The sequence below is a fragment of the Aquarana catesbeiana genome, linkage group LG07, assembly GCF_042186555.1.
Source record: "Aquarana catesbeiana isolate 2022-GZ linkage group LG07, ASM4218655v1, whole genome shotgun sequence".
NCBI classification, from domain to species: Eukaryota; Metazoa; Chordata; class Amphibia; order Anura; family Ranidae; genus Aquarana; species Aquarana catesbeiana.
The window spans coordinates 239,529,444-239,545,977 of NC_133330.1; the positions used below are offsets into that span (position 1 = coordinate 239,529,444).

The 16,534-nt window shown below is 44.0% G+C and overlaps 1 protein-coding gene across 1 annotated transcript in view; it reads left to right on the forward strand.

Moving 5' to 3' along the window:
- GLMN (glomulin, FKBP associated protein) overlaps positions 1-16,534 on the forward strand; it is a 113,197-nt gene that overhangs the window by 35,819 nt on the left and 60,844 nt on the right. Inside the window, exons 7-8 of the mRNA XM_073593148.1 lie at positions 1,474-1,576; positions 2,780-2,967. Of these exons, the coding sequence (XP_073449249.1) occupies positions 1,474-1,576; positions 2,780-2,967 (291 nt within the window). The remainder of the gene's footprint in view (positions 1-1,473; positions 1,577-2,779; positions 2,968-16,534) is intronic.

Consider the following 16,534-nt stretch of genomic DNA (forward strand, 5'->3'; position numbering starts at 1 on the left):
TCCATATGTCTAAAACCTCCCTAAAGGTGTACAAGAGGTGGAACCAGACAAGGGGCAGTAAGACAGATGGAGGATGAAAATCGAGAGAAATTGGGAGGGTCCCAACTAAGGCTCATAGCTTTATATTACATTACAGAAATGGTTTGTAAGAAAGTGCTGTGTTGAGGCCGGGTGGATGAGTAGCCTGCTGGCCAAAAATCCATCTTTCCTCCCTTTTGAAGTATTCGTTTATCTACATTTCCTCCCCTCTCCAAATCAGATATGACCTCCAAAGCAAAGAAGGAGATATAGCTAGGATCAAAACTGTGGTGAAGGCCAATGTGCTTGCAGATATGGGTATATAGCAGTCCGGCATCCAGATAATAAAGATGATCCTGGATCCTTTTGGCGAAAGGACGTTTAGTTTTGCCAATATAGAAGGCTCCGCAACGGCATGTGGCAAGATAAACAATGCCTGTTGTGGGGCAGTCTGCATAGCCCTTTAGCTTATGAAAACCTCCTCTTGGGAGGGGGCAACCTATGCCTTCTCTGATCCACGGGCAAAATTCGCAGTGTCCACATTTAAAGGTGCCGTTTCCGCCCTCCGCCCCCAAAAGGGGTGTTGTAGATTGAAGATGACTATGTACTAACGTGTCCCGAATAGACTTTGATTTTCTATATGTAATCTGTGGCACATTAGCTACATATTTGGAAACTATCGGGTCCTCAGAGAGGAAATGCCAATTTTCATTAATGAGATTACGGATCACCTGTTGATGGGTCGTGAAGGTGGTGATAAGTTTTTTCTTACTATAGCCCCTGTCAAGTAACCTCCTGAAAAGGGCTTTTGCTTCTCTATCGAAGTCTTCATTTCTCGCACAATTCCGCCGCAGCCGCAAGTATTGGCTGTAGGGTATACTATGTACGAGCGTGCGGGGATGAGAGCTGGAGAAGTGCAATATGGTATTCCCCGCAGTCTCCTTCCTGTATAATGTGCTGAAGACCGAGCCATCTTCTTGCAGGACAAGACAATGTTTACCATTATCGCTACAAGGGAAAGTAAAAAGAAACACCAAATTTTGGGTTGTCCCCAGAAAAGTATTAGAGGGGAAATCTTCCAATAGGGACACTAGTTCTGGTGACCTAGGGGTCCCCAATGAATTCCCTTAATTTGCAGGGATTTCCTCTCATTTTCTGTTTGGCTATGGGACAGGAAGTGAAGGGAAATATCCGCAATAGGATACAGATTGCAAAAAAAAAAAATAAAATAATAATAATCTTACAGGGGTTATAACCCTCCCTTGCTCCACCCAAAATGAAAGAAAATGTTTTTATAGTTCTACTTTAAGGGCACTTTCACACTGCCCCTTGGTTCTGCACTTTGGTCACAGTGCGGGTGCAATGCTCTAAATTTGGAGTGTGGCTGTAATGAATGCAACAATAATAATCCTTTCTAGATGCCCTAATATTTTATCTTTTACATTTTGTCACAAGCTGTTTAGGTTGTCTGAAGTTTCCCCTCCTCACCGCTCGCTTGAAATTGGAAGAAGATGAATTAAATGACAATCCTTTCTTTGTATTTGCTGAAGGCATCATGGTAAGCACAAGGAGAATTGAATGGATTTATTTGCTATGTATAGGTCTCATTTTACATATTCATTTCTTCATTGTATTTGGTAAATCCTATTCACCCTCATTGTTTCCTTAGAAAACTATTGCTTTAGTAGTATCAGTCATACAGCTTACAGTTCATACAATTTTGGAAAGGCTCAGGGCAAGTTCATGTATTATTTAACATCCCCAGCCCCCCTCCCGTAACCCCTTAACTAACCTAAGCTGGACCATCATCCCGCCCACAGATGCTTACCTCCTCTGACACAGTGACCATCTGTGTTGTCTACATCCCGGCTGGTAAAACTCTAGTGCTGGACTTCCCACACTTGTGCACTAACTTCCATAGACTTGTCTTGACGTTGGTTCTGTACATTCAAGTCTACAGTATTGAACAATCATGTGCAAGCAGCCAGGCACTAGACTTATACCAGCTGAGATACAGACAATGCGATTAACTGCCACCATTGAAGGAAGAAAGTGATTTTCTTTGGGGGAGGGTCTGGAAGATGGTGGTTCGGCTTATGGCAGACTGGGGGGGCTGGGGATTTTTTTTTTTAAATTTGCCATCAGTCGAGCCATAGTCCTCCCTTTCCTCTTTCATATTTTACTATCCATAGGTGACAGCTTACAAGCCTTTACAGGTTATAACTTTATATTTATAGAAGTGGTCTGGTGCTAGCATTACTGCCCATGACCATGACATTCATGCTGCTACATCACACGTGTGGGGTGATCGTTGTTTGTGTTTGCAGGACCAACACGTGGGAACATTGAGGCACTTAAATTTTTTTTTTTTTAATTATTAATTTATTTAAATTTTTTTTTATTTTTAAGGAATGTAAACATCTTTGTGACAGCAATATGCAAGTGACAGGTACTCTTTATGGAGAGATCTGGGGTTTATAAATCCCTCCTCTTGCCCTTAAGAGCATTCAAAACGCCAAGATCAATGCTTTTGAATGCTTTCGACTTTTTAAAAATGGCGGCGTTGACATCCAGGTAAACCGGAAGTGATGTCATGTCATCACTTCCTTGTTAGTATAGCAAGGAGAACCAATAAAGCTGACCCCGGCTTTGTTCGACTGTCTCCTTGTGGGACGGAAGAGCCTGAGCTAGCCTCAGAAGGCTAAGGAAAGGCAACATTTTCAACAGAGAAATGATATTATTGCACATTTTTATGTTGCAGGGTTTTCTTGTATCATTGGGTGAACCTCTACCCAAGGCGTTTATGCAAACCATTCGCAAAGATGAAAGCCTGGAGAATGAGGACACTGTGCCTGAGAAGGAGATATATACCGCTGAGACTGTGGCTTGCCTCTCTTACCTCTTGTTTGTTCATCATATTGGCATGGACGCTTTCCCATTTGTATTTGGGTGAGATATCTGAAAATGTATATAATGAACCTGTAAGTTTCTATTCTGTGTTTAAGTTTTTTTTTTATTTCATCCTGTTTGAGCTTCTTCTCATCCCACATAAAATCCTCTGCACCTGCCCCTCCTGCTGGTCTTCAGGGTTGTTCTGCTTCAAACTTCCAGCAATCGTGTGTTCTAGCAGTGATGTTCTGGTCATCAGAGCTAGGCCTATAATGCCCTATTTACTTCCAGCACCAGGTGTTGGACAGGCACAAAGACAAACGAACAATTGGTGGGTTTTCTGGCTGAAAAGACCTGATCAGCAGTAGTCTAGTAGTAGTAAAGTCTAACTTCAACCCAAACTTTTACTCTAATCAAAACTAAAAAAAAAAAAGTTTTTGTCTTGGTAATATTGCTGTCTCTGATCTCTTTGGGGAGATTTTACCTGACTTTCTGTCTCTGTTACAGCAGGACAAGAAATGAGGGGACAGCGAGATAGGAAGACCCATATAGTAAGAATAACCTCATAGGTTCTAACCTTTCCCCAATTTCCCATAAAAAGTGCTCTGATGCAATTACAGACAAAATGAATACTTTTAACATTTTTTTCACACAAATAAAGCTTTCTTTTGGTGGTATTTGATCACCTCTGGGTTTTTTATTTATTGCTATATAGACCAAAAAACATGGAACATTTTGAATTAAAAAAAACAATATGTTTTATTTTCTGCTTTAAAACATTTGAAAAAAATCTAATTTTTTCATACCTTTCGTCCAAAATGTATTCTGCAACATGTCCCAATGAGTTTATATTTGACTTGTGTGAAAGCTATAGCGTCTGGTATAGATACTGGAATTTAAATTTTTTTTTTTTTATACTAGTAATGGCGGTGATCGGTGACTTGTAGTAAGATTGTGATAGTGTGGCTCAGGCGTATGCTATGTGCAGGGCTCGGGCGCGCGCCACGTACAGGGTGCAGGGCTCGGGCGCGCGCCACGTACAGGGCTCGGGCGCGCGCCACGTACAGGGTGCAGGGCTCGGGCGCGCGCCACGTACAGGGATGAGGCATGCATTCTGCTCAGAGTGCAGGGTTGATGATCGTGCTATGTACAGAGTGCAGGTGTGCATACCTCACAGAACACTCTCCCCCCCGGACACATCTCTTCTCTCCTCCCTTCCCAGTGCAGAGTGCCTCCCTCCTCCTTTCCCAGTACAGACCTCTCCTCCCTGTCTGGGACACAGCGCTCCACTGTCCCACAGGAAATAATGAACTTGCAGGTCAGGCTGCTACCGCCGTGGGCTTCTTGTGATGATGTGGGCTCTAAGGATAGAGGTGTGTGCCCTGCCCCCTCCTCTGTTGAATATGCAGGGAGGGTTTTGAGTGTGCCGCCGGGATTGCTGTCACTTAAAAAACACGGAAGCTGGTCTTCTGTGTTTTATAAGTGACTGCAGTGAGCGGCAATGCAAGGGGCCAGTGCTGACGGTTCCAGCTAAACCGGTCAGTTCACCCCCTGATCACTTTCTAAAGGCATGCAGACATTGCAACTTTCTTCATTAGAACACCGCAAGTGCATCTCCCTCATTCAGAATAGAAGAACAAACTGCTTTTTTAGAGCAAACACCAGTAGGACTATAAAGTTTGCTAAAGGATAATTTCACCTTTGGGAACATGTTACATGTTCCACAGGTTTTATCACAGCTACGTGATAGTTTACGTTTTTGAGGTTGTTCCCCATCAAACACGTAACCTGTTCCAGCTCCTGCATCCTCTCTCCAATCTCTCTTCTAATTGTGACAGCGAGCCGGGGATCCTCTCCCTGCACCCACGGTCACAATTTGAAAAGAACACAGCCATGTGGGGCTCAATCAATGCAACTGGGTCATCAATTTGGAGTTCTATGAATTAATCACAATGAATATGTAAAGCGCTGCGTAAATTGACAGCGCTATATAAGTACCTGAAATAAATAAATAAAATAACTAATCAACTACAAGTATTATCAGCCTTTGCGGCTGATGGCTTGTAGTTCTCAATGAACTACTAGGGTGCTGGTGAGAGCTCTAGTAGTTCATGAATTCTTCCTGTCATTCAGTAATTGCTTGCCTGTATGAGGTATGGGCAGACAGCTATGCAGGCAGTCTGCAGGAGCCTGAGATTATGCTTTACAGGCTCCTAAACAAATTTAATAATAAATGCACATTTTTTACCTGCAAAAAAAATTTGCATTTATTACTTTTTAGGAAGGTGAACTTTATCCTTTAAATTCCCTTTAATGTACATTGATCACCCAGAGGGGTGACCCAGTTCATAGCAACCATTCAGCTAGGTTTTATTGTCAAAGCATAATTGAACAAGCTGAAGTTAGCAGCTGATTGGTTACTCTACACAGCTGCACTTGAATCTGTGTGCACCAGTTTTAGTAAATCTTCCCTAGTGTGTTTGTAAAGGCTCCCACCCTAAATATGCTTACTTCCCTCTTGCAGCTCCTGCCTCTTCTACAGCCAGCACTGAAATCTATGTGTCGCCTGGTGTCGGACATTAAGGGGAGGTGAGGTGATGTCGTTCCTCAGGCCATGTGACAGTGCTCAGAGCTATCAATTGGCTGAAAACTGTCACATGAGAGCAAGTCAGATGCTCCTCCATACTTTGAATAGTGGGTATTGTCAACGGGGCAGGAGCAGTGAGAGAGCACTGCTCAGGTGAGTATAACTGGTTTAGTGGTGGTGGGGAGTTGAAGGCACTCTCAAAAATGACTTCACAGTCAAATAGAAAAATAGTTCCACTAGATGTGAGGGCAGCCTTAACAAACACAGATTTTGAAGATAATATTGATCGGTATTTGATACCTCGAGAAAACCCTCATTTTATTGATACGTGTTAAATTATGCAGGTCAAAAACCAAAAATGCACATGTTTTTGAAACATGCAATAACTACTTCAAACTTGCTTATAGTGTGGTTTTGTGCATACAATTGAACTTTAATATACATCTATCTGTAATATAATTAGGAAACGGTAACATGCATTGACCAGCTTGTACCATCATTGTTCTTAACTAGACCAATGTTTTATTTCGGTGATACCAGCGGCCTCATTCAAGAAAGAATTAAAATTCTTTAACGCAAATTCTAAAGGGCTATAATCCATAGCCACATATTAACATGCATTTTTTTTACTGGTAGGACTACAGTAGACTTTATTCTGATTGGTTGATATAGGTTAAAGCTGAACTCTAGGCTGATATATAATACACAAATGAATGCTGATCTGTGTTCATTAATCCTATTCCATAAGGGGTGCAGTTAAAAAAAAAAAAAAGTGCTCCCTCTGTGAGAGCAGTGGTCTCTATACTACGGTGTGACATGAACCCTCCAGAGTCAGAGCTGGAGTATATCAGTGCAATCAGCAGGAGTGTAAGCTTAGTGGTAACAAGGCAAAGCACGTCAGACCACTGTATGCAGGTGGAAGTTCTTGCATAGAGAGCAAATGGGATCGGAAAAATTTTTGGCCGAAGAAATAAAAAAAGTAAGATATTGGAAACTGCTGCCTAACTTTATAGGATTAAGTACAATTGAGCTTCAAAATATAAGTATATAATCTCCAGTAAAACATTTCCATCATTCTAGCACATCAGCAGACCCTCTAAATTCTAATTTTCTTTCTCGTACATCATGGGACACAGCCTCGGTAATTACTGATGGGTTATATAGGGTATCACTAGGTGATTGGACACTGGCACACCCTAAACAGGAAGTTCAACCCCCTATATAATCCCTCCCCTTACAGGGATACCTCAGTTTTTTCGCCAGTGTCTTAGGTGTTGGTCACGTGTAAAGATGTGCTGTGCTGAGCTCCAAAGGGAATAACCTATATTAGGCCGAATTGGATGGTACCCGGGCCTCGTGTCCGAAGAAACAAGGTTTTACCTGTAACGCTTCTCTTTTTTAGAGAGCTGGACCCCGGGATCCAGTATTTGGTTTTTCTAGCCATATCCCTGGCGTGGTGCTTTACGGGCCCAGAACTGTGGATCCTCCTTTTCTAGGGGGCCCCTGTCTCTGAAGGTTTTCCAAACGGAGCCCACCGTGAGAGGTGAAGATTGGGTCTGTATAACAGAACCCTGCAGCTGGATAATGTAAGCGAGATTCCTCAGATTTTTTTAATTCTAGTAGGTTTCTCTATTAAGTAAATGGATGCTATGCCTATTGTCGCCACCGGGGGCTGCCAAGAGCACATACCTTCACATGCGTGATTATCTGTCTCAGTGTTCACGTTGCACAGCTCCTCCAGCTGAGCTCCAGGTAGGATGGGATGGGGGGCTCGTCCTTAGGGATATTCCCCTAAGATTAGGGGGGCCACGGTGGTCTGAAAGGCGGTAGTATGCAGCGCTACCGCCGCCGCCATTACTATTGGCAGATCCCAACATCTGCCGGCTTCTCTCTTTCCTCCTCCACCCCAGCCTCCCCTCCATGCTTGTCCCGGAGGGTCGGCTCCCGAGGGAAAGCGCGCGTTTTTGAAAAAATGAGGAGGGGGGCGGGAGGGGTGGTCAGAGGAGGGGGGTGCGGAGCGTTAGCGCGACGTCCGGCGTGCCTAAACGCCCACATCGCCGGCTGCACAGGCTATAAGAAGCACAATTTTTCAGGGGCACTCAGCCTATGGAGGGACACAGAGCTGACGGTCGCATGTAAGGTGGGACACAGGCATTCTCCTAGGCAGCATTTACTTAGAAACATTTGACTGGGCATGGTAGCAGCGACAGTTGCTGTACTACATTGCTCAGCAGTCAGTGTTTTATTTGTGTGATACCTCCACCTTGTTTGCTTTGCACTATGGGTAGAAGAGGTACAAATACCCCAAAAACCAGAGGCTCTAGGGGATCTCCCTCAGGCTCTGAGGACCCCCCTTCTGCAGCGCCTTCACTCCCTGAAGGACGTGGGATGGCCAGCCAGGGAGTGCCGTTGGAGTCAGGGGCTGCATCTGCTTCTGGCACTTCAGCCCCTGTATATATTACGCAGGAGGTTTTTTCCTCAACCATTAATGGACTAGAGGAAAGATTAATGGCCTTAATTGCATCTTCACTCAGTGGAAGAAAACACACTAGGTCTTCCTCTGTTACCCAGGATCCTCAGGCAGAGGAACTCTGGGGAAAAAGGAGAAGAATCCCTTTCAGAGGATCGGGATGGGACTGATGATTCCTCCTCTGAGGAATCAAGTGGAGTAGGGCCCTCTTCAGCTTCTCAGGATGAGAAGGTGTTAGTACAGATCCTTGCTGGATTGGTCCGCTCCACATTTAATTTACCCGTATCTGAGTCAGTTAAAGAACCCTCTTCTTCTTTGGGTTCACTGAAGCCTCCTCAAACAACACATGCTTTTCCTGTTCATAATTTACTAGAAAAGCTAATTTATTCTGAGTGGGATCACCCAGATAAACGTTTTTTTCCGCCTAAAAAGTTTTCAACACTTTATCCTATGGAAGAAAAGTTTATAAAGATGTGGGGGATACCGGCTGTTGATGCCGCCATTTCCTCTGTAAATAAAAGTCTGACTTGTCCTGTAGACAATGCTCAGATGCTCAGGGATCCTGTTGATAAAAAGATAGTATCCCTGTTGAAAAATATTTTCTCCTTAGCAGGTTCAGCAGCTCAACCTGCAGTGGCAGCGATCGGAGTCTGTCAATACTTTAGAGACCATGTTAAGCAGGTCCTCAAAGTTCTACCTGAACAGCAGGCCCAGGGGTTGGCTAACCTTCCAGTGGCCTTGTGTTTTGCTGTTGATGCTATCAGAGATTCTATCATCCAAACCTCTCGTCTTTCACTTGGGTTGGTGCATATGCGTAGAATCTTATGGTTGAAAAATTGGTCAGCCGAAGCACCATGTAAGAAGCTTCTGGCTGGATTTCCATTTCGTGGGGCAAGGCTGTTTGGAGAGGATTTGGACAATTATATCCAAAAGATCTCTAGTGGGAAAAGCACTCTCTTACCTGTTAAGAAAAGGAGTAAGCGTCCCTCTTTCAAACGGGCTCTTTCCCCAGTGCCAGTCGCGACGGCCTCCTCCGTCAGGGTCTAGAAATAAATTTCAGAGTCAACCCCAGGGACAAAAGAAGTCCTGGGGGAAGAAGCCTACTAGACAAGACGCTAAAGCCTCTTTATGAAGGGGCGCCCCCGCTCGTTTGGGTGGGGGGAAGACTGCTACTGTTCTCAAAGCTCTGGCAGGAGGATTTCCAGAACAGATGGCTAATCTCCACGGTAACTCTAGGTTACAAACTGAACAGAATTCCCCTCTTCTCGTTTCCTCAGATCAAATGTCCCCAGAGATCCAGAGAAAAAGCAGTCGCTCCTTCTAGCATTGGAGCGACTATTGTCGTAAAAAGTAACCATGGTGGTTCCCACGGAAGAACAAAGATTGGGATTTTATTCCAACCTTTTTATGTTTCAAAAACCAAATGGAGATGTCAGACCCATCCTGGATCTAAAGGATCTAAATCGATTCCTAAGGATTCGATCCTTTCGCATGGAATCAATCCGGTCAGTAGTCTCCATCCTACAGGGAGGAGAATTTCTGGCATCACTAGACATCAGAGATGCGTATCTGCATGTACCCATTTTTCCTGCTCATCAAAAGTACTTGCGCTTCGAAATAGAAGGACGCCATTTTCAGTTTGTGGCTCTGCCTTTCGGGCTAGCCACTGCACCTCGAGTGTTTACAAAGATCTTGGCTCCTCCTCTAGCCAGATTAAGGGCTCAGGTTATAACTGTCATAGCATACCTAGACGACCTGCTCTTGATAGACCGGTCGGTAGCCTGTTTGAGCGGGAACTTGATGACCACAGTCAACTACCTGGAACACCTAGGTTGGATTCTCAACCTAGAGAAGTCTTTCTTAAAACCAGTAAGAAGACTAGAGTATTTGGGCCTGGTCATAGATACAAGCCAAGAGAAGGTATTTTTACCTCAGGCAAAGATCAGTGCCTTTAGAGAGCTGATTCAGGTAGTCAGGACCAAAAAGGGTCCTTCTGTCCGTCTTTGTATGAGGCTGCTGGGAAAGATGGTGGCTTCATTCGAAAAAGTTCCCTATGCTCAGTTTCATTCAAGACTGCTGCAACACAGTATCCTGTCTGCTTGGAACAAGAAGGTACAGGCATTAGATTTTCCGATGCACCTGTCTCCTACAGTGCATCAGAGTCTCAGTTGGTGGTTAATGCCCGAAAGCCTGCAGAAAGGGAAATCCTTTTTACCGGTTACCTGGACAGTGGTAACAACGGATGCCAGTCTTTCGGGTTGGGGAGCAGTTCTGGAACAGTCTGCAGTCCAGGGGGAATGGTCCTAAATCGAGAAGACCTTACCCCTCAACATTCTGGAGATCTGTGCGGTGTATCTACCCCTAAGGGCCTGGACTCTCCGGGCCTACAGGGTTGCCCTGTCAGGATCCAGTCCGACAATTCCACAGCTGTGGCTTATATCAATCATCAGGGAGGCACCAGGAGTCGTGCAGCTCAGAGAAAGGTGAACCAGATTTTAGTCTGGGCAGAAAAGCATGTGCCATGCATATCGGCAGTTTTCATTCCAGGGATAGAGAACTGGCAGGCAGACTATTTGAGTCGCCAGCAGTTATCCCCAGGGGAATGGTCTCTTCCCCCCAATGTCTTTTGGGCCATATGCCAAAGATGGGGGATACCAGATGTAGATCTCTTTGCGTCCAGGATCAACAACAAGGTCGACAAGTTTGTGGCAAGAACAAGGGATCCTCTTGCATACGGGACAGATGCGTTGGTGATTGCGTGGCATCAGTTCTCACTGATTTATGCGTTTCCTCCGATTATGCTTCTGCCATGGCTCCTTCGCGGGATCCGGCAGGAAAAGAAGACAGTACTTCTGGTGGCCCCAGCGTGGCCCAGAAGAGCTTGGTATGCAGAGATAGTAAAAATGACAGTGGGTTCCCCGTGGACCCTACCGTCACGTCCAGACCTATTATCTCAAGGTATTCCATCCTGCCTTACAAACGCTAAATTGACGGTTTGGCTGTTGAGACCCACATTCTGAGGAGTCGTGGGCTTTCAGGTCCTGTGATCTCTACTTTAACCAATGCTAGGAAGCCAGCTTCCAGAGTGATTTATCATAGAGTTTGGAGGACTTATGTATCCTGGTGTGAAGCCAGGGGTTGGCATCCCAGAAAATATGTCATTAGTAGAATTCTTGACCTTCTACAAATAGGATTAGAGATGAAGCTGGCCTTAAGTACCATCAAGGGCCAAGTCTCGGCCTTGTCAGTGTTATTTCAACGTCCACTTGCTTGTCATTCCGTGGTCCGAAGTTTTATGCAAGGGGTGACGCGTCTTAATCCTCCAGTTAAAGCGCCCCTAAACCCCTGGGACTTGAATTTGGTTCTGTCGGTTTTACAGAAACAGCCTTTTGAGCCCATACGTCAGATTCCCTTGGTTTTATTGACAAGGAAGTCAATTTTCCTGGTAGCCATTTCTTCTGCTAGAAGAGTGTCAGAGTTAGCAGCCCTTTCCTGTAAAGAGCCTTATTTGATCATGCATAAGGATAGAGTGGTATTGCGCCCTCATCCTAGCTTTCTACCAAAGGTGGTTTCAGAATTCTATCTAAACCAAAATATTGTTCTGCCCTCCTTTTTTCCAGATCCCTGTTCCATGGAAGAAAGGTCACTACATTCTTTGGATGTAGTTAGGGCAGTCAAGGCCTATCTGGAAGCAACTGCTCAAGTTCGCAAAACGGATGTTTTGTTGATACTACCAGAAGGTCCCAATAGAGGGCAGGCAGCGTCAAAGTCTACCCTTTCGAAGTGGATTCGACAAATGATTATTCAGGCTTATGGTTTGAAACAAAAGATTCCACCTTTTCAAATCAGGGCACACTCTACAAGGGTGATTAGTGCCTCTTGGGCGGTGCATCACTGGGCCTCTATGGCTCAAATCTGCAAGGCTGCAACCTGGTCTTCAGTCCATACATTCACCAAATTTTATCAGGTGGATGTAGGAAGGCATGAGGATATCGCCTTTGCGTAGTGTGCTGCAGGCAGCAGTACGAGGTCCTCAGGTCTGATTACACCCTACGTTGTGTGGTCCCCTCCCCTCAAATAGCATTGCTCTGGGATGTCCCATCAGTAATCCTTTTCTTTTGATGTACATCACGGGACACAGAGGTCCCGCCCCTCTTCTAATACACTTATATTGCTTTGCTACAAAACAGGTAACCCTGTAAGGGGAGGGATTATATAGGGGGTTGAACTTCCTGTTTATGGTGTGCCAGTGTCCAATCCTTAGTGATACCCTATATAACCCATCAGTAATTACTGAGGCTCTGTGTCCCGTGATGTACATCAAAAGAAAAGGATTTTACAGGTAAGCTGTTATAAAAGAAATCCTATTATTCAGGAATGCAATATGCATCTGTAGAACAACGTGTACATGATGAAGAAATGTAATTTGTGACTGGGAGGAAGCTTGTGTTAATTGTACAAAGAATTATGAAAATTCTCTATACAGAGTTTGAAGATATTTAATGATCATTTTAATGATTTTTTTTCAATGTTTTTCCCCTCACCTAAATGTTCTTGGAAATGAATTCTCTCATCAATTACCGCCTGAATGAAAACAGACCCATCTAGACTGTTACTGCAGATTAGGAATGTGACTGCACCGTTATTTTATACATTATAACAAATAGAAAATTAAACGTGATGTTTTATTTTTTTTATAATTCACTTATTTAAATAGTTAAGAACAATGCTGAAAGCGCTGTGCATCATTTACTGTGAGATAATATACCACTGAGATGGCTGACATTTTTTCCAGGGTTTCTTCCGGGTTTGCGGGCTCTGGCGCTGTGATTGGGCTGAGCCGCGATGTCACTCCCGCGCGTGCGCTGCCATTCATGGCACGGGGCTTGGAAGGAACGGCACCTCTGCCCATTCCTTCAGAGCACATGTGCCAGGGATGTTACTGGCTGCATGTATACTAAATATCTCTTAAACGGTACACGTTTAGGAGATATTTTCTCTACCTATAGGTAGGTCTTATTATAGGCTTACCTATAGGTAAATTAAAGCAGAGGATGTTTACTTCCTCTTTTAAAGCTGAAAAAAAAAATCTGCATTTATTGTGCTTTCCATGGTGACTCTCATCAACATGCTATTTAATTTTTTTTTAATAAAATCTTTCTGTTTTCATTAGATGCCTTACTTTAGACTTGGTGACATTATCTCCGGGTTTCTGTGCTTCTCTGTAAAGCAGACAGGGTATGGCTGGTGGTCGTGGCCAGCAGGGTGCTGTGTATATATATATATATATTCCTAAAAACATAAGAGCGCACTCAGTATTCTTCTTAGGAACCCTCAAGCCCTGGTGCAAGCATTGGTCTAGCAATTGGGAGGAGTTCTGTGAATATCTAAAAACCTGTACCTGTACATTTCTAGGCAGACTACATTGGCATGCAAACTACCCTAGGTAACGTAAACATGTGATGATGAGCCTCTGTGATTAATAAAAACTGACATTCAATGAATGAAAGGGATAGCCCAGGGACAGTAAGACCCCTTTCACACAGGGCAGACTCTGTCCTGATCAGCAGTGGATCTGTTCGCAGATCTGAGCCGAGAGCGGGCATATGACAGGTCCGTTTCCGCTGAGTTTATGCAGAGCAGATACTGACAGCTCGCTCTGCTCTATGGGTGGTTGGGTGTAAACAGACTCCACTGTCTGTTTACACAAGACTGCCCTCTGATCCCATCCACCTAGATGGAGGGGAACGGATCCCCTTCCATTTTTTTCCTAGCAGACCAGATTGGACTGGTGATAGGTGTAAACAGACTCGAGTCCATGGACACAAGCTTCATCTCATTTTCTAAGCTCTGCAGCAACTGCACTTGCAAAGTGTACAGTCTTTTTACTTTTAGTAAATCTACCCCATTGACATTTGTACTAAACGTTTGTAAAATCACATTTCACCTTTAACCCCTCCCAACTGTGCATATGTAAACAGAGCCATTTGGCCCGGTTCATTTTTTTGGTTCTGTTGTTTAGATTGGGATGCTGCTGTGGACAGAGTTATTAGCTGGAAAATAAATGTATAAAGGTCAACTCTGCATTCTTAAAGTGCTACTAAACCCACAACAGTAAAATCAGTCTGTATATGCAGTAAAGCATGCTTGTTCTACTCACTGTAGAACCTAAGTGGTTAATACTCCCCATTGTGTAAAAAGGCTGTTTGATCCTGTCTTCTCTGATTCTCCCCTTCTTCAAATGTCCCCAATCCATCTCCTGATAGAACAGAGCCCTTGGAGTCACTATGCACATGCTCAGTTTGGTGTGTATTGCTAGAGAGTTTTTTTTTTCTTGGGAGGGTGCATGCGATCAGCACAGGGCCAATCAGCACTGTCCAGACAGAGGGTCAGGGGTCCTGCAGCCTCATAGAACAGCCAGAGTAAAATGAAAACTCCTCCTACAAGTTTTAACCAGACACTGATAAAGTCACAAGACTTTTATATACTGCTGATAAGAAAAGGTATTTAGCAGTTTATATTTACTAAAATAATTGCATTTCCATGTTCTGTGACTGTTGGAGACCGAATATAGTGAATGTAGGGTCCTGGGTTTAGTAACACTTTAAGTGGGGTACACACTATGAGAAGACCGGAAGAATAATTCTGTACGAGGTACGATCGTTTGATCTTCATATAGTGTGTACACAACTTTCAACATTCAAATCAGATTCTGCAAACAAATTTTTTCGAAGGGACAAACTCCAAAATTTTTCTTGTATGTGAACAAAACTATCAATTTTCCTTTTAAGGTGTACTGTTTTCGTACCGTTTTCTGTGCATGGTCAGAAACCTTACACGACAACAAAAAAAAGCCTTTGTCGTACGAGAGTTTTCGTACAATTCATATTATCCTCACTTTCGACCTGCTGTGAAACATCAAAGAAAACCAGACGATTGTTCCTCCGATTCTCTTATATTGGGCTTTACACACCCCGTGTGTTACCCAGTTACATATTTACCTTCCTCCACTATACAGCAGTACTCACTGTGCAACCCTGCCTTTCTCTACACAGCCTTTTCTCTGAAAATGTCACCACCAGATCCTCTTAGCACACATGTGCTCATTCCTATGGGAGAGTGGTATTCATGCGGCTTCCAGTAGTACAGCAGAAGGAGTCTCTCTCATATGAATGAATGGAATCAGGCTCTGGGCTTCTGCCCATTCTCACCGTTGTTCTTTCCAGGGTCGTAGTCTGAGCACTTACTCTACAAAATAGACCTGTTTTTGGTACATTCATTGATGTTTTGTGTAATTCTCTGTTTTTCACCTGATCACCCTGCGTGTGTGACCTGTTGTTCTGCATTTTTTTAATAAAAATGATTGTACCAGAATGAATGGAATCAAGGAGGAAAGGCTGTGTGGTGAGGCCACACAGAGAAAAAAATCGCTGGAATGGTGAGGAAGGTAAGTATGTAATCAAGTGCAATGTACTTAGAGGGGGTACAGGGATTAATTAAAAGAGAAGGGCAGAATATTAATATTATACAGGATTTATATAGCACCAACAGTTTGCGCAATAAAAAACATACATACTCACATAGGTGGATGCAGCATCGATCCCCTGCTGCCTCTGCACTGAGAACTGAATGATCAAACACCACTGATTACTCTGTTCTCGGTCTTCAGTGAGCAGAGAGCTGTGACTGTCAGTCACCGGCTCTCTGCTCTGCCCCTTTAGCATTCACTGGAGTGCCAGGCTGTAGAGGGGACGGGTGCTTGCTCAGCACTCTGAGAGGCTTAGCCAGCAGTCCCTCATGGGTGGTCCCGAAGTCAGGATCTCTTCAGAGCCTGGACCGGCTGAGTGACGTTCAGCCTACAGCAGACTTTAGCCATCTGGGTAACAGGAGTGCAAAAATAAGTGTACTCCTGTGACCCACAGGAGAAGTATCGGCAAAAGAGCTTTGGCCCTAGCCCTACTTCTCCTTTTAACCACTTACAGACCGCCTGCCGTCGTTTTACGTTGCTACTTTGAAGAGGAATATCATCCTTATGGCAGCAGCTAGCTACCATAACCCCGGTATCCTCTTCTTCAGTGGGCAGTCTGCTTTCAGATAAAAGTGGTCTCTGCGGCGGATTCGCAGCAAGATCACTTTTATCGGTGGCGGGAGAGTCCCCCCGCTGCGCTTCGGTGCCCTCCACCGCTTACCGGAGCTGATCGGGTTCTTCTCCCTGTTAGGCATGGAGACAAGTGAGGGGAAGATGGCGCCCACATGTCTCCATATCATTGTCTTTTTTTTTTTTTCTTTTTTTTTTAATTGCATTGTAGTGTAAATATGAGATCTAAAGTCTTTTTGCCCCCAGATCTCATATTTAAGAGGTCTTGTCATGCTTCTTTTCTATTACAAGAGATGTTTACATTCCTTGTAATAGGAATAAAAGTGACACAATTTTTTTTTTTTTTTTAAACAGTGTAAAAATAAAAAATAAAAGGTAAAAGTAAATAAGAAAAAAAAATTACATCGCCGTGATCGTTAGAGCAATAGCAATATTTGTAGCCCTAGACCTCCTCTGTAACTTGAAACATGCA